The following is a 27,841-nucleotide window of genomic DNA, read 5'->3' on the forward strand; positions in this document are numbered from 1 at the left end:
CTTAGGATTCATATTCTCAAAGAATGGAACCACCGAGCAAGAGATAACCAGCAGATTAGCACAGACAAGAACGTCTATTATACAAATGAGCGGGGTATTGTGGGATAGACAGATTACTAGAAATACAAAGAAGAGAATATAAATATAACACCTTGGTACGTAGTATAATGACCTATGGAGCAGAGAATTGGGTAATAAACAAACGAAACAGTCCAAAATTACAGCAATTGAAACGGAGTTCATGAGAAGAAGCTGCAGAGTAACAAAAATAGATCGCATTAGCAATGAGAAGATAAAACGAAGAATATCACTAGAACAAGATGGTATGGACATGTGAGAATAGCAGATCGTACAAGGTGGATATCCAAGATTTCGGATTGGAGCCCAATAGGAAAGAGAAGAAGAGGTAGACCCCGAAGATAATGAAGGGATGAAGTAGACGAGGCCATGGAAAGACGAGACCTTAGAGATGGAGAATGGCAAACCAGAAACGACTGGAGACGTTGGTTGAAAGAAGGAAGGCAATGACAGCTTTAAAAATTTTTATATAAATAGATAGAACAAAGAGAAAATCATTAGGAGAGGACAGCATATCGAACAAACCACTAAAGTATGGATCACCAGATCTGACCAAACAACTATTAAACCTAAAAAAATAAATGAATTAAACACAATACACGAGGATGAAGATCAAGCATCCTAATAACTCTCTTCAAAAAGGGAGACAAACCGGACACGGATAAGTATAGAGGAATCAACCTATTAAACCCAACAGTAAAATTAACAACCAAAGTGATAACTGATAAAAGTATAAGTACTAGAAGAACTAACTGACCCAATTGAAGCTAACAATGGGATAAGACACAGGGATTTACTGAGACGTCTATTGTTAAACCTCATGGATAAAATATTAACAAAAATAAGAACGAAAAAAAAATTAAATAGAAGAAAAACAACTCAAAATAGTCTGCTATACAGACGATGCAGTATTAATCTCTTAAAATCAAGATGATTTACAACGTATGCTGCACCAATATTATAACGGCCAAAAAATGAACATGTCAATTTCTCAAAAAAAAAGACAAAATGGTTATAACATCAAATCTATTAAGACGTAAATTGGAGCTGAGGTTAGACAATAGAACAAGTGTTGGAGTTTAAATATCAAGGCATCAAATTAATGATGATTAGCATTTTGGTTTGAACAATCAATTTTTATTTCTTATTCAGGAACGAGTGAGTTAGTATATAATATATTTAATTAAATGTTAGTATTACCAGCATATTACATTAACTAATTACATTAATAAAATCTATTAAAAGTACTTACCGATGAGTAAATGTGTCAGCAAAAATGGACTGTAGTAGTTTATTTGCATCAGTACATTCAAACCATCATCAGTAGGTTTATCATGACCTCTCCCTATTCCAACATTATTTATCAATATATCTATTTTTTGTTCAGTTTTCTTTCATTTCTCAACAAAATTCCTAACCGACTCGAAAGACGCAAAGTCTACAAGCTCAAGAACAAAATTTGAGCTTTTTGTTTTCTGGATAATTGACTTTTTAACACTTTCAGTTATTATTTTGTCTGCTACTATAACTTTACAACCTCTTGACAGTAGGGATAGTACTATTTCATGTCCAATTCCTACAAAATAAGATATGCAATAATATGTAGGAGTATAAGCCGTTCATTAATATGAGCTGTTCTGATCCGTTTATGATCAGATCCTGATACATAAACGACTAGGCTTTGGAACTACAAATAAAGCTAGAGATGATATGATTAGCAACAGCTTTACATAATATGGCTATTGTTAACACATTCTTCTGATAGAGAAACTCAACTTATTACGTACAAAAGTTGACAAAATCACTCCCAAGTAAATTATTTCATGACAAGAAACGAAGATATAATATGAATGTAAGGACTACAAGATTACAAGATAATAGTTAGTGGGACAGTAAACCAACAACATAAGTTACTTGTGCTGGACATCGAAGCCAAAATAACGAAGAGACCCACAAAAAATCAAGTAATGGATATTAAAACATGAGAAAAAAAGAAAATGAAAAAATCAAAAGAAGCCCTACAATTTGAACAAAGATGGTCATGGTCATGGTCATTAGAGAATCTGTTATTGAAATACTTAAAAAAAACGCCAGGAAGATAGTTTGAGAATAAAGACACCTTTAAGTGGTTATACGAAGTACACGAAAAATGAAAAGAGAAGAAAAAAGTATATCAACAGTCAAAAGAAGAAAGGTCGGACACAGATCTTCAAAACTATATATGTTTGCATGCAAGAAAAGTAGGATTAGAACAAGCTAAAGAAGCATATACAAATATCTCCTATCTACCAGGGCAAATGAAAGGAAGGGCACAAAGGAAAGGTTGGACACATATTTTTAAAACTATACGTTTGCTAACAAGAAAGACAGAAAGAAAGAAAGTGAAAGTACCATTAGAACAAGCTAAAGGTAATGCATTATACAAATCTTTCCTATCTATCAGGAAAGGAGAAACAACGGTATACAAAATAGCCAAATATAGAGCAAAGAAAACAAGAGATTTTAATAAGATTAGATGTATCCGAAATGAAAATAATAAAATACCAATTCACGCAAGGAATTTCGAAAAAGTACTTTAGTAGTTGAATGAAGAATTTGACAGAAAACCAAATACCAGAGTTAACGAAGACAGTAACAGTAATGGTCGCCAAAATAACAAACGAAGAAGTGGTTTAAGCACATAAGGAAAGGAAAATCAGTTATACCAGATGATATTCCTGGGAAAGTGTAGAGAGCATTTCGACTCATCCAGCGCAGACTGTACTAACTCATTTTTTTAAGTTTTCGAATAAAGCAAGATAAAGTTTTGATTAACGCAAAAAATCAGGGGTTCTTATTTACTAAATTGTTTTTATATTTATCCATTGTGTTTACCGTATTGTTCCAGTTGTGCTTTTGAACATGTCATTTTTTTCTTTATATGGTTTTTGAATGAGTTAGTACAGTATTCGCTGGAAAAAATCGGGAAAATAAATAATGCATACCATCGTTCAGTGAAACTGTATTTATGATTACATAGATCTACATAATATGTAGAAGTTAAATTACAAAATATTACTACAAAAACAAACGTTATTGCAGTTCGTCGTCACTGCCTGCAATGTTTTCATATATTTCTGATGTATCACAATGTAGATTTCTATAAAAGCCAAATATCGCAAAGCCATGGTAACCCAGTTAACTTCTTCTTGTCTATTAGTCTATTGGTAAAAGATTTGTGTATATATACTTTAGTTGGAAATTTATCCATACTAGATGGACGTCCCCTTTTGGCTTTTGTTAGATCACACCTGTTAGAATCGGAACTTAAATCATACTTAAAAAAAAAACAATATTTGGTGTGTTATGTGAAGCACTGATTTCCTTTATTTGACTGATTTTGATCATTCCTTATCCAATGTCAGTTTTCCAATTTTTGTTGTTAACAAGATTTTTGAAGTTTAGGAAGTCTTCTTCTATAAACTATACTAACTCACGAGACAACGACGCTTCCGTTCGGAATGCCGAGGAAGACTATACTAACTTTGAGATAGGATAGTTTTCGTTGGATAATGTAAAGATATACAAGTTAGTACAATATCGAAGTGCAAAATTGGTTGCATTAACGTGAACAAATTAACTTAGAACTTTGTTCGTTGAAAGGCATCACGGTTATCTAATTTTTCAGGGGTGTAACTCAAAAACGCCAAAAATTGAGTTAGTACAGTCGTTGTTGGACGAGTCGATTTGGAGGAATAAGTTCGCTAAGAAAATTTATTTAATTGATTTATGGAAGTTGAACAAATGGCAGATGAATGGAGAAGCAATATATTAGTACCTACCTGCCTACAAAAACAAGGGAAATATACAATAATTTGCATATTACAGAGCCATAAAACTACTTAGTCACATCATGAAAATATAGGAGAGAGTAATTGATAGACGTAAGGAACCGAAAGAAACAATATAACCGAATTTTCATTATAAGGCAGTTCATGGAAAAATTGAGGAATGAAGAAACAAATGCTCTTATAATATTCATTGATCTTGAGAGAGCATTAAACTTTTATTTGGATTGAATCATTGAAAGCATCTAGAATAGAGTTACTCGAGAGATCAAGAGGTCAGCAATCAACAAGACCCACATAACAATGATGTTCGTATCATGTTCTAAGCATATACTACCAACATTCGTCAGAGTATATTCTTTTTAGTATATGCGTAGTACAAGCATAGCATGTACCTTAAAAAACATTCTAAATTTCATGTTCTTTGCACATACTTTAAAGTATATTCTCGTACCGAATATACTGAGTACATTCGTGTACGTAGTAACTCGGAATATTCGTAAAAGTTTATTCTTAGAATGTACCTTTACCGAATATTCTTAGCACATACTTATAAGTACATTCTTAACACATACTTATAAGTAGATACTATTCTCAGAATATACTTTTACCGAATATTCTTAGCACATACTTATAAGTACATACTTAACACATACTTATAAGTAGATACTTTTAAAATATCTTAAAAATAATATATATGTATGTATAGGAAGAATAATGTTAGCCTATAGATTATCAACTTCGTTAAGAATAATTAATGAAATTTAAAAATTTATGTATGTAGGTACTATTAATTAAACTACCGAATTCATTATTTAAAATTGTTTTAATTGTATGGTAAAAATGTTTAAGAATTAATTGTATTAACGAAAAAGGAGAAATTGTCGTTTCGCTTTCATAACTGAAATGCATTTACTATTTTGATTAAGTTTATTGAGTATTCTTATGAAGAATTTTATTTTTACATGGAATTGACATTCAGGTAAGCTGTGTGGCTGAGCCAAAACCCACAACCGGCACAAACAAAGCGGAAACGACCGCTGCATACCTGCATAGGGGTTAGCGGGTAGGGGGTTGGGAACAAAGGAAAAATACAAAATATGAAAATAGTTACTGAATAGGCATTTGGCATTTGTGTCTACACTTAACACTAACAATGTCTATGCTGTGTTGTGAGGAAGACCAAGTATTTCAACCAGGAATAGGAACATGCATAATTAAACGTTTTATTTTGTTTGCGGTCAACTTACAAATAAAAAATTCATTTTGGTACTTCAATATTACTTAAATAGTAAGTATGTATATAGGTACATATAAGCAACATATAAATTTTAGTTATTTACATACATATGTTACATAATATTTATTTGGGTACGATAGGTATATGAATATGAATATATAAATTTATATATTCAGCATTTTTATTTTTATATGCACATAATAACTAAATATATATACCTACTTACCTATATAATATTGATATAACTAACTAAAATTTATATAATATTTTATATTTACTTTTTAAGTAATATTGTAGAATGTACTAACTACATTCTCATATGTAATATGTAAATTTAGTAGAAAGTAGAACCTAGGATGAGATTCGGTGATGCTGAAAACATGCTTCTGAGCAATATAGCACTTCCTTGTAATATTCTTCCCATATACTAAAAAGTACATTCTTCCTATATACTAAAAGATGTGAGGTAGTACATTCTAAGTATATAAATAGAAGGTTTATAGCACCTTCTTAGAATATCCTAAAAAGTATATTCTTGGTATATACTGAGAAGAAGTGCGGTAGTACATTCTAAGTATATACATAGAACGTTTAAGTACTGTAATGTAGTATATACTCAGTATGTGCTCTGCACATTCGCAATGGTAATTACGCATATTCTTAGTATATACTTTTTCTGAAAAGTATGTTCTATGAATCTACTAAGAACATGAAATTGTTATGTGGGGAGTCCATCACCTACACGATGAACAGATGATATCAGGCGGATTAGTAAAATCTGGCAACAATCAGCACAAAACCGTGAAGTGTGGAAACAATTGGGGGAGAACTATGTACAGCAGTGGACGTAAATTGGTTGGATAATAATGATGGTAACTCAATAAGCAAGGAGTTCCCGGTGAGTATGTAAAGATTGTGAGAGACATGTATGAGGGAGTAACAACTAGAGTTAGGACAGGTGTGGGACAGGTGTGTGTTTGGATCAGATGACAACGAAACTACAGGATAACATTCCCTGGTGTTTAATGTATGCTAATGATGTAGTCTTAGAAGTGGCTTAGAGCAAAAACTGAAACAGAGGAGACCCGCTCTTGAGGAAAAAAAGGTTTAAAACTTACTATTATAGACACTTAAAAATATCTGGGACACGAGATCAAAATAAGCAGAGACAATTAACCACATGAAATACAGAGGCAAATAGGCCTTCATCATCATCATCATCCAGCCTTCTGTATTTAAAGTTGAACATGGGCCTCCCCTAATTTTTGCCAGTTTTGTCGATCTTGGGCTTTCTGCAACCAATTCCCAGCAATCATTTTGACGTCGTCTGTTCATCGTGTAGGTGGTCTACCTCTACTTCTTCTGTCTTCTCTTGGTCTCCACACTGTAATTTTTTGGGTCCACCTCCTGTCCTTCATTCTGGCTACATGGCCCGCCCAATTCCACTTCAGCCATGCTACTCGCTCTATGGCATCTGTGACGCCTGTCCTTCTTCTGATGTTTTCGTTTCTGACCCTGTCTCTGAGAGTCAGTCCAAGTAGTGACCGTTCCATTTTTCTTTGGGCCACTCTAAGTTTCGCTGCTGTGGTCTGGGTTAACGAAAATGTTTCGGCGCCGTAAGTCATGACTGGAAGCACATATTGGTTGAACGTCTTCCTTTTCAAATAATTTGGCAAGTTGCTCTTGAAGATGTCTGATAGAGCTCCATATGCGGCCCATGCTAAGGTGATCCTTCTCTGTAATTCGGCAGTTTGATTGTCCCTGGCAATTTGGATTTCATGCCCTAAGTATTTATATTTATGGACCAATGCTATTTCGTTGACGTCGACTTTTGGATTTTCGCTTGGTACCAGATTTGTCATGTATTGTGTTTTTCCAAAATTTATGTTTAAACCAACTTTTTTACAGGCGGCATCTAACTCAGTAAGCATAGTTCTAATCTCTTTTAAGTTGTCTGTTATAAGAACTATGTCGTCTGCGAATCGTAGGTGGGAGAGCCTTTCACCGTCGACATTTATTCCTTTGGCGTCCCACTCCAATTGTTTGAAAGCATGTTCAAGTACTGCCGTAAAGAGTTTGGGAGATAACGTATCTCCCCGTCTAATTCCTCTTTTGATTTTTATAGATTTGGTATCTTTGTGTAGTCGGACGGTCATGGTTTCATTATTGTATATGTTAGCTATCAGTTTGGAGTACCGATAATCTATACGACTTTCTTCTAATGCTCTCATTATGCTGTTAACTTCTATCGTATCAAATGCTTTGCGAAAGTCTACTACAGCCAGGACCAATGGTCGGTTGTATTCGATAGATTTTTCTATAATTCTTTTTATGCAGTGTAGGTGGTCGTTAGTGCCAAAGTTTTAACTAAAACCCGCCTGTTCACTAGGTTGGTAAAAATCCAATTTTGTTTCCAGTCTATTTGTTATTATTCTTGTGAATACATAATTTGTAGAGGGGGTCTAATAGGCTTATGGGCCGGTAATTCTCGAGGTCTCTTGGATCGCCCTTTTTGTGTAACAAGATGGTAAGTTCACTATGCCATCTTGTAGGTGTTTCACTTTGGTGCAAACATAAGTTGAACAATTCCTTTATGTTGTTTAAAAGTCTGTCTCCTCCAATCTTTACGGCTTCTATAACGATATTGCCTTCTCCCGGAGCTTTATTTCTTTTCATTTTTCTCAATGCGTTCCTGATTTCGTCTGTAGATATATCAGGCATCAATTCCGATCCTTGGTTGACTAACCTTTTTCCTGAGTCTTCTATTGGCTCATCATGGTTTTGTTGGCTGTTATACTGCAACAACAACAGCCAATAGGCCTTACATGTGCAGCATTTGGCAAACTAAGCCATATTCTAAAAGGTTCAATTCCCATGTGTCTCAAGCGAATGGTTTGTAACCGATATGTTTTGCCTGTACAAACTTATGGAACCGAGACTTCATAACTGACGCAAAAATCCGCAAATAAACGCAGAGTTACATAACGAGCCATGGGAAATGCATTGCTGAACTTGAGCCTTCGAGACCACATAACAAATCAAGAAATCAGGCAAAGATCAGGAGTTCAAGACGCCATCCAAAGGGCGGAGGTAAATTCCTCACCAACCAGTAAAACCATATAATCCTACAGGTATTTTCTCACCAAATTTAAAGGTTCACATTAATCCGGCAGGTATTTTCCTCACCAAATTTAAAGGTTCACATTAATCCGGCAGGTATTTTCCTCACCAAATTTTAAGGTTCACATTAATCCGGCAGGTATTTTCCTCACCAACTCACTCAGGTAATAAAATAAAAAGATAAATGTAATTTAAGAATATTTATTATGAAAGAATCCGAAATCCGAATATAAAGTCGTTAATTTCCTTACATTATAATTTCTGGGAAAACCAACTTGAGTTTAAGAAAGTTTAAATTTATTTTCACTTTCACTTTGTAATACCTAACTACTTGCAATCAAAACAATGTGGAATGCTCTAATAGGTCTGGATCCCGCGTATGAAAAAAAAGTTGATTAATAGCAAGCTGAAAATTGGTTAATAGCTTAAGGGTGCCTAGTCGGATAAACTTGATATATGGGAACACTGGAACAGGGGCAGTTTTAATTGTGGAACAGGTTAAAAATTTGGAACGGTCAAACCACGAAAACGGCACATTTATTTTGTCCGACAGAACAGACTTAAACTCTTCGAACAGAGATTAAACTCTCATGCAAAAATCAGACTGCTATTTATCACCTGTCATAATACCTGTCATTTGACATATTCTACATGTTCCACTCATTAAAACGCCCATTTGGTGATAAATCGCAGTCTGATTTTTGCATGAGAGTTTAATCTCTGTTCGGAGAGTTTAAGTCTGTTCTGTCGGACAAAATACATGTGCCGTTTTCGTGGTCTGACCGTTCCAAATTTTTAACCTGTTCCACAATTAAAACTTCCCCTGTTCCAGTGTTCCCATATATCAAAGTTTGTCCGACTAGACACCCTTAAACTATTAACAAATTTTCAGCTTGCTATTAATCAATTTTTTTTCATACGCGGGATCCAGACCTATAAAAGTTTTACTGAACGTGGAAAACCTATATTTAGTAGAATCTCAGAAATTTATAAGACTTAAACTTACAGGACCTCGATTTTTGACCCTTCGCTTCGTTATCGAACGTATTCGCTTCGTATCTGTTTAGTGTACAGATAGCGAATGATCGATAACGAAGCGAAGGGTCAAAAATCGAGATCCTGACTTCTTACAAAAATCTTTTTAAATTTTCACCAATAGTCATTTACAATTTCAGAACAGTGTTCTCAAATTCCAAAATAGTACGCTTTGCTTTCGAAATTTCGAAACTACAACCCGAAAACCTAGGTCTACAATAATAACACATGTTTACAAAACAAAATTTGAGTATTTGACGAAACCATATCACTAGGAAATTTTTGCGGTCGCTGATCACGAATCCGGAGTCCACTGACCTCTATCACGTCAGGTAAAGGTCATTTCAAGGTCAAATCAAGATAAATCGACAAAATCACTCTGAAAAAGTATATTAGGAGGTTTTTGTAACAAACAAAATATGTAAAAAACTCTAACACCGAAGTAAAACACTTCTACGTAATAGGTATATTACTTAGAAGTGTTTTACTTCTGTGATTTTTACATATATAATACACATTTCAATGTTTATAGCTAAAAGAACTCGTGCAATACCACATCAGAGAAACAATATTTTAACTTTATTTCTGTATTAAAATTCCCAACGGTGCATGATAGTTTTATATTGATTCATAGTTTTACACTTTCTGAATAATTTTTTGTACAGAAAATACCGTTTTGCCAGTCAAGACCGGAAAGTGAACGTTAGGGACCGGCAATAGTTATTTTCCTAACAAGTGCGGAAAGTCATACTTTTCCGCACGCGATTGCAGTTTGCCGAACGACGCGAAGCGGAGATTTTGCCATTTTGCATCGCAAATTTCATTTGTAGAAATTTGCGATATATTTTTGGAAATTTTTATTGTTTTAAAAAATTGTCTTAAAAATTTTTAAGAGAATAAAAGTTTTGATTCAAAAAGTATATTGAGTGAGTAATAAAAAAAATGAACCTATCAAATGAGCGGTGAAAGGCATAATATGTGGCGCCCTCTGGATAATACCTCATTTTTCGTGGCAAATTTAGATTTCTTGTCACAAAAACCCCCGCTTACCAAATTTCGTATTATTATCCCATGCCTGTTAGTTTATGAAATATTCAAGAATAAATAAAATAAAAGTTTAACTTTGACACCCTGTATTTCGGTTATTATAAAAAAAAATTATTATAGGTACCTACTGTAAGAGTAGGTAGATAAATAATTCCCCTGAATGCCTTTTTATAAAATCTACCTGAAATAATCACTTCGATTTTGGTGAGGAAAATACCTGTGGGATTATGGTATACCCTTCCAAACGCAGGTAAAAGATTATTTTGGTGAGGAAATTACACTCGCCGATCCAAAGAGCTACGGCGCTTAAGTGGAACTGGGCAGGGCACTTACATAGCTAGAACGCAAGATAGACCGTTGACACGACGAATCATGGAATAGAGACCCAGAAGCTATAAAAGAAGCGGAGACCACCGACTATATCAGGGATTCCCGACAAGTGTGCCTCGGCATACTGGTGTGCCCTGAAGTCACTGTAGGTGTGCCGCGAAATTTAATTGTACTCACTAGCATTCTAGAGATTTTTCACCCAAGTGTGCCGTGGCTGAACCAGTTTTTAAGTTAGTGTGCCTCAAGCTAAAAAAGGTTGGGAACCGCTGGACTAGATAGACCGACGATATAAAAAGTGTAGCTGGAAACTGGCTACAAGTGGCTCAGTGTAGAGAACACTGGAAAGAACTGAGGGAGGTCTATGCCCAGCAGTGGACGCGATTGGCTGCTGATTGATGATGATGATTATAGGTACCACAAAAACGGAGTATTTGAAATATTCATTTAAAGATGGAGTTACTACAAATAAAATGATATCTTTGGATGGTAAAATGATTGATTATATTATAAATATTATCTATATATTGATTATACCATACCTAAACTTCCTCCTGTAACTACAGCAGTCTTCCCCACTAAGCACACATTGCTGTTACATCTCATACAACAATATTTGAAAAAAAGATTAAAGAAAAAAGCACATATTACTAAAAGTACTGGCCAATTGAATACACTTGTCACAAACATAGTCACTGAGTTAGTCAATGATTAATGAATAATATAAATAATTTTCATCGGAAGTTATGGGACAGTTTTAATGAATATAATAATATGTACATTAGATATATCATTTAGCTTTTTATTTATAGTCCAGTAACGTACTTTATACTAGTACCTACTACTTTTATTTATTTACTTTTAACTATTTATTTAGCGTATGACGTACATAGATAATATACCCAATTATTAATAATTATAACGTATTACAAACACAAATATAAATACATATATACAAAAACAAAGAGCTGTTAGACATTTTTGGGTAGGTGTTTGAGGCAATTTGAAAATTTCTCAGGTAACTCTTCCATGATAGCCTAATACAAAAATGCCTAAATGGTCATTTTTCCCATAAATCCATTGCTATAACAATGGCCATTGTTATAGCAAGAAATATCTTTGAGGCTACTTTAAAGTAAGTATTCAAATATAAAGAAAATAAATAAGCCAGGCTATTTACGATAGTTTTTAACTCTGAAAGGGATGGATCTGAATTTCAGGGGATTGTATCTGAATCTATACGGCATACTATTAACCTGTATAAAATATAGAACTATACATTTACAGCTATGTACTTTCTTTCTGGACAGGGGGTGCAATTGCTATTTTGACAGAGTATTTTTTAATATTAAAAATAAATATTCTAAAAAAGACTGCATATGAATGAAAAGTGCTGTAGGTAAGGTGCAGTGTGAGAAAGAGCGTATATCGATAGCTATTTGGGTCCTCGATTGCAGCGACTCCATTTGCTCGAGCATAGCCAAGTTTTTGTGCCTCAAAATGTTTGAGTAATTATTATATATTTTAGATTTCTCAGATATCCCAAGAGAACGGCAGTTCTTGCCAGTGGCGCACAACCCCCCTACACGCGACACTATATATACACGAAATTTTCGATTTTCTAAATCTGACTGAATTGAAAATTAGGCCAAATCCCACCTTAATATAAAGTTCAGGAAAAGACTTACCCATCCATATGTCAATATGTGGATTTTACGGCCCTTCCTATTTAGGATCTGTTTTTCGTTTTCGTCTCCAAAACTTCCAAAAATTTCGAAAATTTAAGTCCGAACTTTGCGGCTTATTATAGCAGTGATAATTAATTACCTTTTCAATGCATGTCTAATTTTGAAAATCGGTTATACCATTCAAAAGTTACCGAGCTCAGAAATATGACTCAATTTCTATTTAAAAAAGAAAAAATAGTCTTTCAAGCTCAATAATTCCTGTAATACCTTCAGTTATCATTTATTATATTCCTGTAATACCTTAGTTAGATACATCAGATACTACTTATCAATACGTTTCAAACTCATGTTTAGTGATGAAAATCGGTTAAGCCGTTTAGAAGTTATTAAGCTACAAAAGTATAATCCAATTAACCATTATCCCCGAAATGGTTTATGCAGTTGTAGTGGTTACGACGTTAAATTTGATCGGGCAACGGGCAATCCGAGGTTCATTTACCAGCCATTAAAATATTTTTTTTTGAATCTATTTCAAATAGAAAAAAATCTAGTGTACATTCAATGTATACTAGATCATTTTTGGAAGATAATGCGACAAAGGCGACCATTTATACAGCTTAACGTGTAATCGAGAAACATTACATTCAACTTCATACATTTAATTTATAAATAACTTTTGAACTTAAGGCCATCGGTACATAATTCGCAAATATTTTACGGCTATCCCTACTTTTTCTGTCTTTACACGGCAAATTACGTGTAGTAAAATTCACACTGGTATGGATATGTAAACATTACTAGAATGTCATTCTACTTGAAAATGTCATCATTAACTTAAAGAAAAGAGATGGCTTTTGAATGTTCTTGGATAACTGTTATTTGTATAATTGCAAATTATTAATTCAGGTAATAAATGTGATAATTTTTTCACTAACTATGTATTCAGTGATTGTAATAATTTATATGTAGGTACAACAAAAACTAATACTCAATCGAGAAAAGAGGAAAAGTGTCTAAGTGATTTTTTAATAATATATTGTTACTATGGAACGCTTACAATTTTAAACATCTTTAACAACAAAATATTTGGATCACAGAATAAATTATCCTGATGTATTCTCTGCTTGGATCTTCCACAAATAATACACAATAAATACTTTTTACTAAGTTCACGTCTTAAATCAATTATTTATCAAACACACTTTATATCAATATTATTTAATCAACAACTCAAAATATTCCCGATGCCATGTCAGATATTTAAAATTGTCACTGATTGTCACTGTCTGACTGACAATATGCTGACAATATTCTATTCAAGTGAGTGCGTTGTAAGACAAAGATAGATTTGGAAAATATTACCACAGACATTGTGTTCATTTTTTTCGAATCCTGAAAAAACCAATAAATATTTTTGAAAAATTTAAACGCAGAATGAAAGATTAAATTATTACCGAGGGCCGAAAGTCCCTTAGAATAAATAAAAAGGTTACTTTGAATAAGATATTTGAAATTAAAATCACACTAAATTTTCTCTTAGTTTTTCACCCCTGTAACTTATTAAAATAAACATTATAGAAGTTCTCAGGGACTTTCGGGACTCGCTAATAACGTAATCTTTCATTCTGCGTTTAAATTTTTCACGAATACTTATTAGTTTTCTCAGGATTCGAAAAAAATAAATCCCGAGTTGAATAGCATTGCAGCCGAAAATACGTACTCGTCCCCTTAACCAGAACATTTAACCAGACTCAGAGCTGAAGTGGAATATATGTAGACTTCTGCCATATTCGTATATTTTACAGTTTTGTAAATGTTAGCTCTGTGATATTCTCATCTAGAATTTTTTTCTTTCACTGGACTATTTTGCTTGTAACTATTAATAAGAGAAAACTTGTTTTATTGGATTGTAATAAAGTGTAGTTTATAGGACATCATTTTTAATATTGTTTACTATCTATAATTACATAAAGTATTCGCTTTAAAAATATTTAATAGTTTGGAATTTGAACATTAAGATAATTATTATATTTCAAATATTGATATGTATGTTATAGTGATTTGGAAGATGCTTTAGTCAAGAAATGTTTCCGTTTGTTTTATAACAACTGTATTTAAAAATTATCAAAACGTTTGTGTAATCATCAAAATAAATAAAAACATTAATGACTATTTGATTGTCTATAGTCTAATACCATTAGGGAAATAACAATTTGGTTTAAATAATATTTTCTGTTGACGAGTGAAACAGGGGCGGATCCAGGACCGATTTTCGGGTGGGACCATGAATTTTGAGGGGGCGGGGGTATAACGGGCGGTCTAGGGGAAATTTTTTAAAACGTAAGGTTAAAACGGTGAGTTTTGGGGCACTTTTCACACAATTTTGGGTGCCATAAAGACATTTGTGCCACAAACGCCAAGCTCCATTGTTACTTCATCTGGAAATAGAATAATTATTGTCTGTGTATCATCAGTGTTCAACTGAGAGAATTAATTCGATTCACTCTGAGAGAATCAAATATGCGCTCTCTGAGGAAGTCCTAACAAGGATGGAAACCGGTCAGAGTGATTTTGGCGCTACCAAAAATAAGACGGCTCTTGTTTTCGTTTCACAACGAAATAGTTATTTAAGTTTAATACTCTTTTTCCCGAGGCTTCTCCTGTTAGGCTTTGTTCTTCCTCTCTTTCTTGATTTTCATTAAATATTAAATTACCCTTTCCCGATTTTCATTAATTATTTCTATGTTCACATAAACGTCAGTCTTCATTAATGTTGTTATTGTATATTATGTATCTCAAATTTAGCGAAAAATCCTTTTGTCAAATAATTTGCACTTTGAACCTGATTCATTATGAACGTGGCAAGCGTGATATGTGTTTGAAAGGGGGAGGGGCACGGCCCTTTCTCTGAGTTTTAGAAAATCGAAGGAAAATCGAAGATGATGTGTATAAAACATTGTTGAACTTATTATACACATCATATTCAATTTTTTGTCAAAGTTTTCCAACTTTTTCTTGATTTACAATGGCGTTTTTTCTTTACTTATTTCAGATGTCCCTGAAGATGCTCTAGGAGCGAAAGTATACTTGGGAAAGGTTAAATAAAATTCAGTGCTCGATATCGGCATTTTAGTTCGTAAAATAAATAACAATTTTGGACAGCAACTATAATTATAACTATAAAAATTATAATTTTTCATTCGGTTGGAGTTTTACCAATGTTTCTGAGGCGTTCCATATCTTATTAGAAAGTACTTCGTCATGTGAACCCCAAGGCTTAATACTTGTCACACCAACAAACTCTCCAGTAACATTTTTATATTCTTCTGAAACTACTACATTCACTGCAGTTTGACTGGCGTCTCTTGGACTCTAAAATAATTAAAAAATATTTTATATTATAGTCGAGGAAATGAAGCATTTTGGCTCGCAATTTTTTCGTCCAGCATGGATTTACTTGAAATTTTTAGAAGGTAGGGAATAGTCCAAGGATCATTTTCTATATCATGCCGCTGTACGTTAAAACCTTGGGGGTGGTTGCCACCCCATCTCGGGGGTGGGAATTTTTTATTACATTTTAACCATGTAAATCGATGTAAAAAGTGATTCTAAAAAAATATGTTTTTTACATTTTCTTCGTAAAACTAATATTTTTCGAGTTATTCGCGTTTTTCGTCGAAAAAATCGACTTTTAGAAGGTTTTTTGAGAATACCTCGAAAAATATGCATTTAATAAAAAACTGCGGATAACAAAATTGTATCTTTTAGTAACACAAACTAAATTCTTTTTCTATAATATTTTTAAGACCAATACAAACCGAGATACGGCATATTAAAAGTTAGCTTTTCTCGTCAAATGCACAATTTGAAATATTCAAAGCCAAATAACGGGAAAACTTTGCATTTTCGAGGAAAACTTTCAAGTATACAGTTGAAACCTCAAAAAATTTCAGGAAAACTATCTATTTTCAAGTATACAATTAAACCTTTCAAAGAATAATAATAAAAAATTTCTAACATGAAAATAGAACGATTTATGATAAAAAAAAGTCGGTACCTGCTTTTCTCTACGAAACAATCAGTGAAAATAACCCCCTAACTTCTCTCCTAATTAAAAATTGGTCTTTACCTTTCTGTAATTCCTTGTATATTTGTATTGTCAATACACCCAAGAAGTTTGACCTATTTAAAAGGCCAAATTTTAGAAAAATTGGAGTTTAAAGAAAAATTGATTTTTTGCACTTTCGTATTTTTTACGTTTTTCTTCTAAATATCTCCGAAAATACTGGAGATACGAAAAAAATGATAGATTACTAAATTGTAGCTTTTTTAATAACTAAAATTATACTGTACATAGATATTCATTACAGTGAATAGTTGGCGAGATATAGCTGTTTAAATCCTCTATTTACGAGCAAACACCCCTTTATTTAAGCCCTTTAAACCCACCCCAATTAAAAAGTAAGGGATCTAACGAAATTTAATTCACATTGTCTTATAGTTCTTCAAAAATCCTACAAAACCATTTTTGAAAAAACTTTTTATCGCCAAAAATTAAGGAGCTACGTTTATAAAACGCGTTTTTTTTTCGAAATATTCGAATAGTCCGCTTATGGAACATTTTCAATGCATGTAAATACACAGAACTGGTTCGTATACTGGAAGATGACTTAAAAACTATGTGTATTTGTACTTCTACATATTTGTAAATTCATTTTGTGTACCTAAATAAATGTTTTTGTAATTCTTTAATTCTACCTTTTTTTTGTATAGATCTATTAAATTATCTACTTATCAAAATTATAATGTTCTTAAGGGTGGTTTTTAAGGGTTGAAATATATTATGATATTATATCCTAAAGCATAAAACAATCATTATTTTTAGCCAATCATTTCCAAATTTTACCCATATTAAAGTTTACAATGTTTTTATATAATTTTTGACAATCAGGGGTATTTTACACCCCTAAAAATAATCGACGCCCTTGAGCATGTTATAGAATATGAAGTACAGGGTGAGATGATCCTAATCCCAAATTTTTATGTAAATCGATGCAAGCCGAAATTATTCTTTTAGGATAAGTAATTTTTTATATATAGCTCCAACAAGGGTGGTTTTAAGGGTTGAAATATTATGATAGTATATCTTAAAGCATAAAACAATCATTATGTAACTAATAAGAACCAAATGTTGACAATATTAAAGTTTAAAATGTTGTTTTATAATTTTTACAAGTAGTTTTTTTAGGGGTAGTTTTCACCCTTAAAAAAACAAAAGCGTACAACGGCTCAATATAGAAAATGAACTAGAGGATGAAATGAGCCTAATCCCAAATTTTTGTATAAATCGATGCTGGACGAAAAAATTGCGAGGTTTTGCCATTTTTCCAGCTTCATTTCCTCGACTATTAGTCAGATTTAGAGGGGAAATCTGACGATAGTACACTATAATCGGCTGGCGCTATTCGAAGGAGACCACGAAGTAGATGAAGAAACGGAAGTAAACCAAGTCCATTAAGTATCTGACCTCACGTTTGAGGAATTTATGGGACCATATGGAGGTGCCAGTAAACCAAAATATGATATGACCACTGAAGAAAATAGGTTTACTCGCGCTAAGGTGTATCACGTTACATTGGTAACAGAGGAAATCTTTAAAAAGACACCGAAGTTCAAGTACTATTCTATTGGAATCCACATGGATACCGGTGCGAAGCGAAAACCTTCCCTTGCCTCTTTTACATAACTGGGAGCTGTATAAAAATGGGGCCCATTTGCCGATATCAGCATGCAGTTCTAGTCTCGATAAGGTTCCAGGAGGAATCATGTCTTAAAAAGGGGGCAATGTTAAGCCAAGCCCCTAGCTACCGGCTCTGATCGAATACACTTGGAAAAATACTAACCAAATATTAGAGAAAATGCAAAAGCAGTATAAAAATTATAAGGTTTCATAACAATATTAAAAATAAATTAAAATACACGTTTGTGTCTTGGAACAGGTTTTCCGTCTTGATTACGCGCTGATGTAGCCTCTTAATTTGATTGGGAAACGGAAATACTTCATTGAATATAGGTCACTGAGGCGGTCCTAGATATACCACACTTATTGCCTCACCGATTTTTATAACCGAGTTACAGGGTGTTTTATCGATTTTGCCCATTTCTTTTTGGACCCATAACTTTAGAACCACCCTGTACATTTTTTTGATATTTGATACACATATGTCTCATTTACAACACAACCCATCCAACTACTAACCACAAGAAGAGTTTAAGTCCGGACTAAAAAAATATAAATTCTTTGTGACCTTAAAACAACACAATATTGAAATTTTTAAAATCCGTTTGCATATTTGAAAAGAGCACAAAAAACTAAGTTTATTGGTTCGCTTAAATTTTTCGGCCAGACAATTTAATGACTTAAATTTTGAAATAATATTTAAATTTTTGAGAACTCTTATAATAAAAAGCAGGTATTATAAACTTTTAATAATAAGTTATTAAAGTTAATGAACAAATACTCATTCTAAAAATAATAAATGCTTCTTTACTACATTAGAACGATCATTTCCTAATCACAAGAAAAATCCAGGTCCGGATTAACAAAAAAACATAAAGTAATTATGATCTTGAAACAACACCCTGTATAATTTGGTTTTCGCATTTGAAAAGAGCACAAAAACTGAGTTTATAGCTTCGCTTTAATTTTTGGCGCAGAAAATTTAATGACTTTATTTTGAAATTAAATCTATTGAAACTTTTTAGAACTCTGAGACTAAACAGCAGGTATTAGTAACTGTTAATAATAAATTAATAAAGTTAATGGCTAAATACTTACTTTAAAAATAATTAATACTTATTTACTACATTCGAACGACTCACATATTAATCACAACAAAAATCCAGGTCCGGATTAACCCAAAAAATTTAAAGTATAGTGACCTTCAAAAAACCCTATATATTGATATTTTCAAAGTCCGTTTGAACATTTAAAAAGGGCACAAAAAACTAAGTTTAATGGTTCGCTTCCATTTTTTGCACAGACAATTTAATGACTTTAATTTTGAAATTATGCCGAAATTTTTAAGAACTCTGAGAACTCTAACAAAAATTTCGATATATTTTCAAAAGTAATTCCATTAAATTGTCCGCGCAAAAAATTAAAGCAAGCTATTAAACTTAGTTTTTATGCTCTTTTCAAGTGTTCAAACGGATTTTGAAAATTTCAATATACAGGGTGTTTTTTAGGGGTGTTTTTTAAGGTGACTATTACATTATATTTTTTTGTTAATCCGGACCTGGATTTTCCTTATGACTAGTAAATGGGTCGTTCCAATGTAGTAAATGATTACTGATTACGTTTAAAATGAGTATTTAGTCATTAACTTATTATTAAAAGTTACTAATCCCAGTAAAATACCTGATTTTTAATCTCAGAGTTATAAAAAATTTCAATAGATTTAATTTCAAAATTATAGTTATTAAATTTTCTGCGCAAAAAATTAATGCGAACCTATAAACTCAGTTTTTTGTACGCTTTTCAAATGTGCAAACTAATTTGGAAAATTTCAATATACAGGCTGTTGTTTCAAGGTCACAATTATTTTATGTTGTTTTCTTAATCCGGACCTGGATTTTTCTTGTGATTAGTAAATGGGTCGTTCTAATGTAGTAAATAAGTATTGATTGTTTTTAAAATGAGTATTTGTTAATTAACTTTAATAATTTATTATTAAAAGTTAATAATACCAACTTTTTAATCTAAGAGTTCTTTAAAACTTCAATATAGTTTCAAAATTAAAGTCATTAAATTGTCTGGCCGAAAAATTTAAGCGAACCATTAAACTTCGTTTTTTGTGCTCTTTTAAATATGTAAACGGATTTTAAAAAATTCAATATACAGGGTGTTGTTTCCATGTCACAAAGAATTTATATATTTTTTAGTCCGTACCTGGATTTTTCTTGCGATTACTAGTTGGATTGTTTGTCTTTTAAATGAGACATATGTGTACCAAACATCAAAAAAACATACAGGGTGCTTCTAAAGTTATAGGTCCAGAAAGAAATGAGCAAAATCGATAAAACACCCTGTAACTCGGTTATAAAAATCGGTAAGGCAATACATGCGGTATATCTAGAACCGCCTCAGTGACCTCTATTCACCATTCAAGTATTTCCGTTTCCCCATGAAACACCCTGTATAACTGAGCTTATAATTGATCCGAACTTTTGTTAATTCTGCGCGGTACGAACTTCACCGGATAAATTAGTATAATTATTATAAATAATGACAAAGAAATATTTGTGTAAAGGCTATTAAATTTCTGATCCCGATCTTATACCTATCGTTGTTCTGAAGCTATTTTCTTGTGGCATTTTTATAATAAATTACTTTTAATGGAAAATAAGTCACACTTTTACCAAAAGAATGATTTTATTAATAAATAAAATTTTATTAATAAAAAAATATAACTTTATAACTTATACATATCGTTTTACCTTTTATAAATATTAACATATTATCTCCTTACCTGTCCAATAATAAAAACTCCTACTTCCAAAAGAAATAATCCTACAACATCCAATATATTTAAAGTACCATATTTTCTTGATTCCTTAAAAATATTAGTCCTGATGATCAACCCAGGATGGTAACTATTACACATGATGTTATGCTTCCTTAGTTTTTTCGCAAAAATATCTGAAGCTACAACCGTAAAAAATTTTGATGCAAGATAGGCCGTAGGGTTATTTGATATAATGATGTTATCGTCTGTTATGCTTTTGACACAATTCTCAGGAAAGAACGACAAAAATGATGCTGTGAAAAGAATCTTGGGTTCTTCAGATTTTTTCAACAAATCTGCAAAAAAATGCAATTAAGTATTTATGGTGTGCGGCAAAATAAACAGTACTGAAATGCGTATGCCTAAAGCGTCGTTTTCACGCTACGTCTTATTGTACGTTTTGTGTGTCATGCAAAACGTACGACAAAACGTACGTTTTTTCCAGTGTATATCATCATCATCATCTTGGTGCTACAGCCCTTAGAGGGCCTCGACCTTCTCAAGCTTTCTACGCCATTCTGTTCTGTCCCTTGCTTGCATTTTCCAGTTGCTGACTCCGATCTTCTCGGCACCTTGTGTTACCCCGTCCATCCACCTCAGCTTTGGTCTACCCCGTCTTCTCATTCCCACGGGTTGCGCTGTTAGAATCTTTTTTATCATGTTCGATTCAGGGGCCCGGGCTACATGTCCTGCCCATTGCAGGCGGTTTCGCTTAATGGACCGTGATAGTATAACGTCAAAACGTCAAAATTTTTCCAAACACGTTGTGTCTAGGTATACGCTAACGTGTACGCAAATAAAAAAGTTAGGTAGAATTAAAGGTCATAACAAATATTTTTCTATCAAACAAACACTAAACATCAAAATATCGTGTATCAAAATATACAGTCACTGCCCACGCTAAATAGTCACTAGCTTGATGAAGTTTAACTTTTTTATTTGCGTACATTTTAGCGTGTACCTAGGCACAACGTGTTTGGAAACCTTTTTTTTGACGTTTTGACGTCACGGCTATCGCGGTCCATTATAGTGATAATATCTTTTCCACCAAACGTATGCTTGTAGATATTCTGCAGTTCAAAGTTATATCTACGTCTCCATATTCCGTTCTCACAGACCGCTCCGAATATCTTACGTAGTACCTTTCTTTCAAAAATCGATAGAGTGGATTCATCTGTTTTAGTTAGCGTCCATGCCTCTGATCCATATGTGAGAACGGGGACTATTAATGTTCTATACAGCCTTATACGAGTTTTTTGAGACAGACGTTTGTTAGTTAAGTACTTTGATAGACTATGATAACACCTGTTTGCAATTATTATTCGTCTTTTTATTTCCCATGATTGGGGTTAACCGATGTCCCTAGATATATGAACTCTTTGACCGCTTCCAAGTTTTGGTCATTGATGATTAGATCTGCGTCAACATTTCCAGCTCTTGTGTTTGTGTTAGTCGCCATGAATTTGGTTTTATTTTGATTTATATGTAACCCCATATGTTGCCGACTCACTAGACTTGATAGGGTGAGAAACGAAGATATTAGGAGACAAATGGAAATCGATCTAGATATAATAGACATAATCGAAGCCAAAAGACTTAACTGGTATGGACACCTTCAGAGAATGCCTGAAAATAGATGGCCGAAAAAAAATAGAAAAATGGACTCCACCCACAAGAAGAAAACGAGGTAGACCAAGACGATCCTGGAGAGAAGATGTCGAAGATGCAATGACCGCAAGAGACTTAAAAACTGAAGATTGCTTCGACAGAAATCGCTGGAAATTAGGATGCGAGAAGCGGCGACAGGTGTAGAAGACTCGCTTATTATTATATATGTAACCCCATTCGTTCTGCTGCTGCTACTAGCTCGGTTAGGATTTCCGCAACTCTCGCTCTGGTTCTTGTTACAATGTCCACGTCGTCTGCATATGCTAGAATTTGGACAGATCTATTGCATATTGTTCCCCTGCTATCTATATTAGCGTCTCGTACGACCTTTTCTAATGCTACATTAAAAAGTTGACACGCCAGCGCATCTCCCTGTCTTAACCCCCTATGTATTTCAAATGGGGTTGACGAGTCGTTTTGAATTTTTACTGCTGATATCATCTTCGCCATTGTCACTTTTATCATACATATGAGTTTTTTTGGAATTCCTAACTCATTCATAGCGTTGTAGAGACTCGGTCCTAAGACACTGTCATATGCAGCTTTAAAATCGACAAAAATATGGTACATATCTATGTTAAACTCTTGCGCTTTTTCCAGGATCTGTCGTAGTGTAAAGATCTGGTTAATGGTTGAACGTCCACGCCTGAATCCTGCCTGATATTCTCCTAGAAACGTTTCAGTATAAGGCTTCAATCTCTCGTGCAAAATGTTTGACAATATCTTGTATGCTGTAATTAGGAGAGTTATTCCGCGGTAATTATTGCATTCCAGTTGGTTTCCCTTTTTGTGTAACGGGCCTATTAAGCCTAAGCCCTATTCTTCAGGCATTTGCTCCTCAGACCAAATTTTTCAGTCCAGTCAAAATTGTCCAGTGTATATTGGTCATGTATAAATCCAAGGTCAGATCGAAGATATGATGGGAAAAGCATAAGCGCCGGACTCCACTTGCGATTTGTAGTTGCGCGATTGTTTTCATACAACTCAAGCCTCTGGATTGGAACTGAGAACTGAGGTAGAAAACGTAAGGAAAAACGTTAATATGTATTTATACACTTGACAAAAGCCGTGTACGTTTTGTCGTGCGCTTTGAATGACACACAAAACGTACAATAAGATGTAGCGTGAAAACGACCCTTAACAATTGTACGTGTCATTCGCCGAAACGTACTAAGTGGTTTCCTAAAGTCCTTATTAGTCTAGGCGCCAGAGGGGGTGGGGTGTACTTTTCAATTCTGATGGAGAAACTCAACGGTTTCTTATGGATTTTTGGCTGCTGATTACGAATTTCGAGGGTGGATTTCTATCCGAATGGTCAAAAAATTGTTATAAACAATCTAATTGTTTATAAGGCTCTGGATAATAAACTAAAAGAGATAAAACATTTTCAAATAAAATTTGTTCCTTAATAAAAAACGAAGAAAAAACCGTTTACTAAACTTAAATCCAACAATTAGAACTCAAGATATTGTAAAATTAGTGCACAAAATAAGTATTTTACAAAGCTTTATCGATCATAACTCGGCTTCTACGCATGCAAATGAGCCTTAGAACTCTTAGGTTTCATTTTAAAACTTAATTAATAGGCTTCCAAACAAAGTTTGTTAAATTACTTTATCTTCATTTGTTTTAAAGTTATACCCGTTTGAAGTTAAAATTGTCTTAAAAAAATTGTAAATTAATTTGTTTATAAGGGTTTCAAGCAAATTTGAGCGATAAATATTTATACTTTAATTAACAATAATGATAGAAGAACTCAAAAGGAAAAATTTGAGCTTATTTTGGCCAAGATATAGATATTTTAGTGGTCGCTATGAGGCTAAAGATCGGCTCATAGTCAAGTAAGTATTTTTCGACGCTTTATCGATCGTAGCTTTAATTGTAGAACGTGTCATTCTGACAAGTTTATGATTGTGAAAACTAGGAGGTTGTTTTTAAGTTTACTCAATAGCAAACTTTAATATAATATATAAAAAAATGTTTGTCCTTGAATGACAAATATGTTGGGCATTTTAATAAGTCCGACACGTAGACCATGTTAAATGACAGGAATTTTGTCGGTGGTAAATAGTAGTCTGATTTTTTCGTGAGAGTTTAATGAAAGGGTAACAAATCAATTGGAAGTTCTGTCCGACAAAATACATGGGACATTTTCGTAGTCTGACGTTCGAAACCTGTAACTTGTTCGACATGTACATGAAAGTTTGTCCGACTAGAGACCGTTAAGGTGAAACAGTAGCGATCAACAGGTAGCGAAAACGCGTTCCAAGATTGCGGCTGTAATTTTGAATATTTTTTCGAGATATTTGGCACACGTATTCGTAATATAATAAAGAATGGCGGTACAGAGCCCAATTTGAAAAATATATTAATATGTGGAAATTACTCTGTAATTAAATACAATATTAAAAAAACGAGCCTGTACCGCCATTAAGAAGAACAAAAAAATACAATTTCTTCAAATAAACTTTTTTATCCGATGCCTAGATTTTGTGTCATTTTGGAACTACTAATGAAATAAAAAATTTTAGTAGTTCCAAAATGACACAAAATCTAGGAATCGGATAAAAAAGTTTATTTGAAGAAAGTGTATTTTTTTGTTCTTCTTAATGGCGATACAGGCTCGTTTTTTTAATACTGTATTTAATTACAGAGTAATTTCCACATATTAATATATTTTTCAAATTGGGCTCTGTACCGCCATTCTTTATTATATTACGAATACGTGTGCCGTGTGCCAAATATCTCGAAAAAATATTTAAAATTACAGCCGCAATCTGGAACGCGTTTTTGCTACCTGTTGATCGCTACTGTTTCCTCTTAAGCTATTAACAAATTTTCAGCTTGCCATTAATAAACTTTTTTTTGTACGCGGGATCCATGCTTATAGAGGTATCTCTCTAGCGTACACTAAGCGGATAACGTCTTTTAATTTGACCCTGTCAAATGGTTTCTGTAGTCCACGAAACATAAATATGCCGATTTTTTGTATTCTAATTATTTCTCTCTAACTCTTAGGTCCTCTATCCCTAATTAGTCCTCGATTCCCTTACTCCTCTATTGTTCAATCTCATGGACGAAATATTAAAAAAAGTAAGAACGATTAAAAGATACCAATTGCAGAAAAACAACTAAAAATAATCTGCTATGCAGACGATGCAATATTAATCTCTCAAACTGAGGATGATTTACAACCTATGCTGGACCAATATAATATAGATAACAGTCTGAAAATTTAACATGTAAATTTCCCAAAACAGACAAAATTCTGGGTTACAACATAACAGAAAATCTACAGAAGATGTAAATGTGAGAGAAAGGGTAGATAATAGAATAAGTGTTGGAGTTTAAATATCAAGGCATCACACTATTAGGTCTGGATCCCGCGTATGAAAAAAAGTTGATTAATAGCAAGCTGAAAATTTGTTAATAGCTTAAGGGTGTCTAGTCGGATAAACTTTGATATATGGGAACACTGGAACAGGCGCAGTTTTTATTGTGCAACAGGTTAAAAATTTGGAACGGTCAGACCACGAAAACGGCACATTTATTTTGTCCGACAGAATAGACTTAAACTCTCCGAACAGAGATTAAACTCCCATGCAAAAATCAGACTGCTATTTCTCACCTGTCATAATTCCTGTCATTTGACATATTCTACATGTTCCACTCATTAAAACGCCCATTTTATGATAAACAGCAGTCTGATTTTTGCATGAGAGTTTAATCTCTGTTCGGAGAGTTTAAGTCTGTTCTGTCGGACAAAATACATAAGCCGTTTTCGTGGTCTCACCGTTCCAAATTTTTAACCTGTTCCATAATTAAAACTTCCCCTGTTCCAGTGTTCCCCTATATCAAAGTTTGGCCGACTAGACACCCTTAAGCTATTATCAAATTTTCAGCTTGCTATTAATCAACTTTTTTTTCATACGCGGGATCCAGACCTATATGTGTGTTTGTTATAATTATTAGCATTTTGGTTTAAACAACAATTTTTTCATTCTTATTCCTGAATGAGTGGGTTAGTATTATACTATATTCAATTAAATGTTATACACCTGGATCCCGCGTACCAAAAAAAAGTTGATTAATAGCAAGCTGAAAATTTGTTAATAGCTTAACGGTATCTAGGCGGACAAACTTTGATGTATGGGAACACTGGAAAAGGGGAAGCTTTAATTGTGGAACAGGTTAAAAATTTGGAACGTCAGACTACGAAAACGTTCCATGTATTTTATCGGACAGTACTTCCAATTGATTTGTTACCATTTCATTAAACTCTTATACAGAAATGAGACTGGTGTTTATCAGCAACTGGGCATTTTAATGGCAACTGGAACACGAAGAACATGTCAAATGACAGGAATCATGTTAGTAATAGCAGCCTGATTTTTGCATGAGTGTTTAATGAAAGGGTAACAAATCAATTGGATGTTTTGTCCGACAAAATACATGGGACGACTTCGTAATCTGACGTTTCAAATTTTTAAACTGTTCCACAATTAAAACTTCCCTGTTCCAGTGTTCCAGCACATCAAAGTTTTTCTGACTAGACACCGTTAAGCTATTAATAATTTTCAATTGCTAATAATCAACTTTTTTTGGTACGCAGGATCCAGGTTTTTTAGTATTACCAACATATTACATTAAATAGATTATGGCTTTGGTTTTCACAAATGAAAACAAAACTATTAAAATTACTTACCAATGAGTAAATGTGTCAGCAAAAATGGACTGAAGTAATTTATTTGCATCAGTACATTCAAACCATCCTCAGTAGGATCATCACCACATCTCCCTATTCCAACGTTATTTACCAATATATCAATTTTTGCTTCAGTTTTCTTTAATTTCTCAACAAAATTCCTAACAGATTTGAAAGATGCAAAGTCTACAAGCTCAAGCACAAAATTTGAGCTTTTTGTTTTTTGGATAATAGACTTTTTAACATTTTCAGTGATTACTTTGTCTGCTACTATAACTTTACAACCCCTTGACAGTAGTGATAGTACTATTTCATGTCCAATTCCTACAAAATAAGATACGCACAAAATAATGGGCCTATCACTCCTGGATAGGAGTATATGCCGATCGCTAAGATGAGCAGCTCTTCTGATCCTTTTTTCGAGAGGACGAAAAACGGGTCAGATGCTGATACATTGACTATTAGCCCTTGGAGCTGGAAATAAATCTGGAGATGATATGCATGAATTAGTAACCGCTTTAGATATGACGATTGTTAAC

At 33.3% G+C, this 27,841-nt stretch overlaps 1 protein-coding gene and 1 long non-coding RNA gene across 4 annotated transcripts in view; one reads left to right on the forward strand and one right to left on the reverse strand.

The window, feature by feature from the left end:
• The window catches only part of LOC114331311 (retinol dehydrogenase 13), a 44,080-nt gene that overhangs the window by 7,493 nt on the left and 8,746 nt on the right, over window positions 1–27,841 (reverse strand). Inside the window, exons 2-4 of one of the 3 annotated variants that reach the window (XM_028280840.2) lie at window positions 27,303–27,626; window positions 20,894–21,069; window positions 15,478–15,734 (exon numbers count right to left, since the gene is read on the reverse strand). In XM_028280840.2, coding sequence (XP_028136641.2) covers window positions 15,549–15,734; window positions 20,894–21,069; window positions 27,303–27,626 — 686 coding nt within the window. In that variant the 3' untranslated portion in view covers window positions 15,478–15,548. Of the gene's footprint in view, window positions 1–15,477; window positions 15,735–20,893; window positions 21,226–27,302; window positions 27,627–27,841 lie in introns of those variants that run through there. The other 2 variants (XM_028280839.2, XM_050661950.1) reach the window with 2 other exon arrangements.
• Window positions 1,369–27,523, forward strand: LOC126892461 (uncharacterized). Its single transcript, XR_007700848.1, has 2 exons — window positions 1,369–1,405; window positions 27,378–27,523. It is a non-coding gene; the product is annotated as an uncharacterized LOC126892461 (long non-coding RNA).

This window comes from Diabrotica virgifera, chromosome 1 (assembly GCF_917563875.1).
Source record: "Diabrotica virgifera virgifera chromosome 1, PGI_DIABVI_V3a".
Taxonomy (NCBI): Eukaryota; Metazoa; Arthropoda; class Insecta; order Coleoptera; family Chrysomelidae; genus Diabrotica; species Diabrotica virgifera.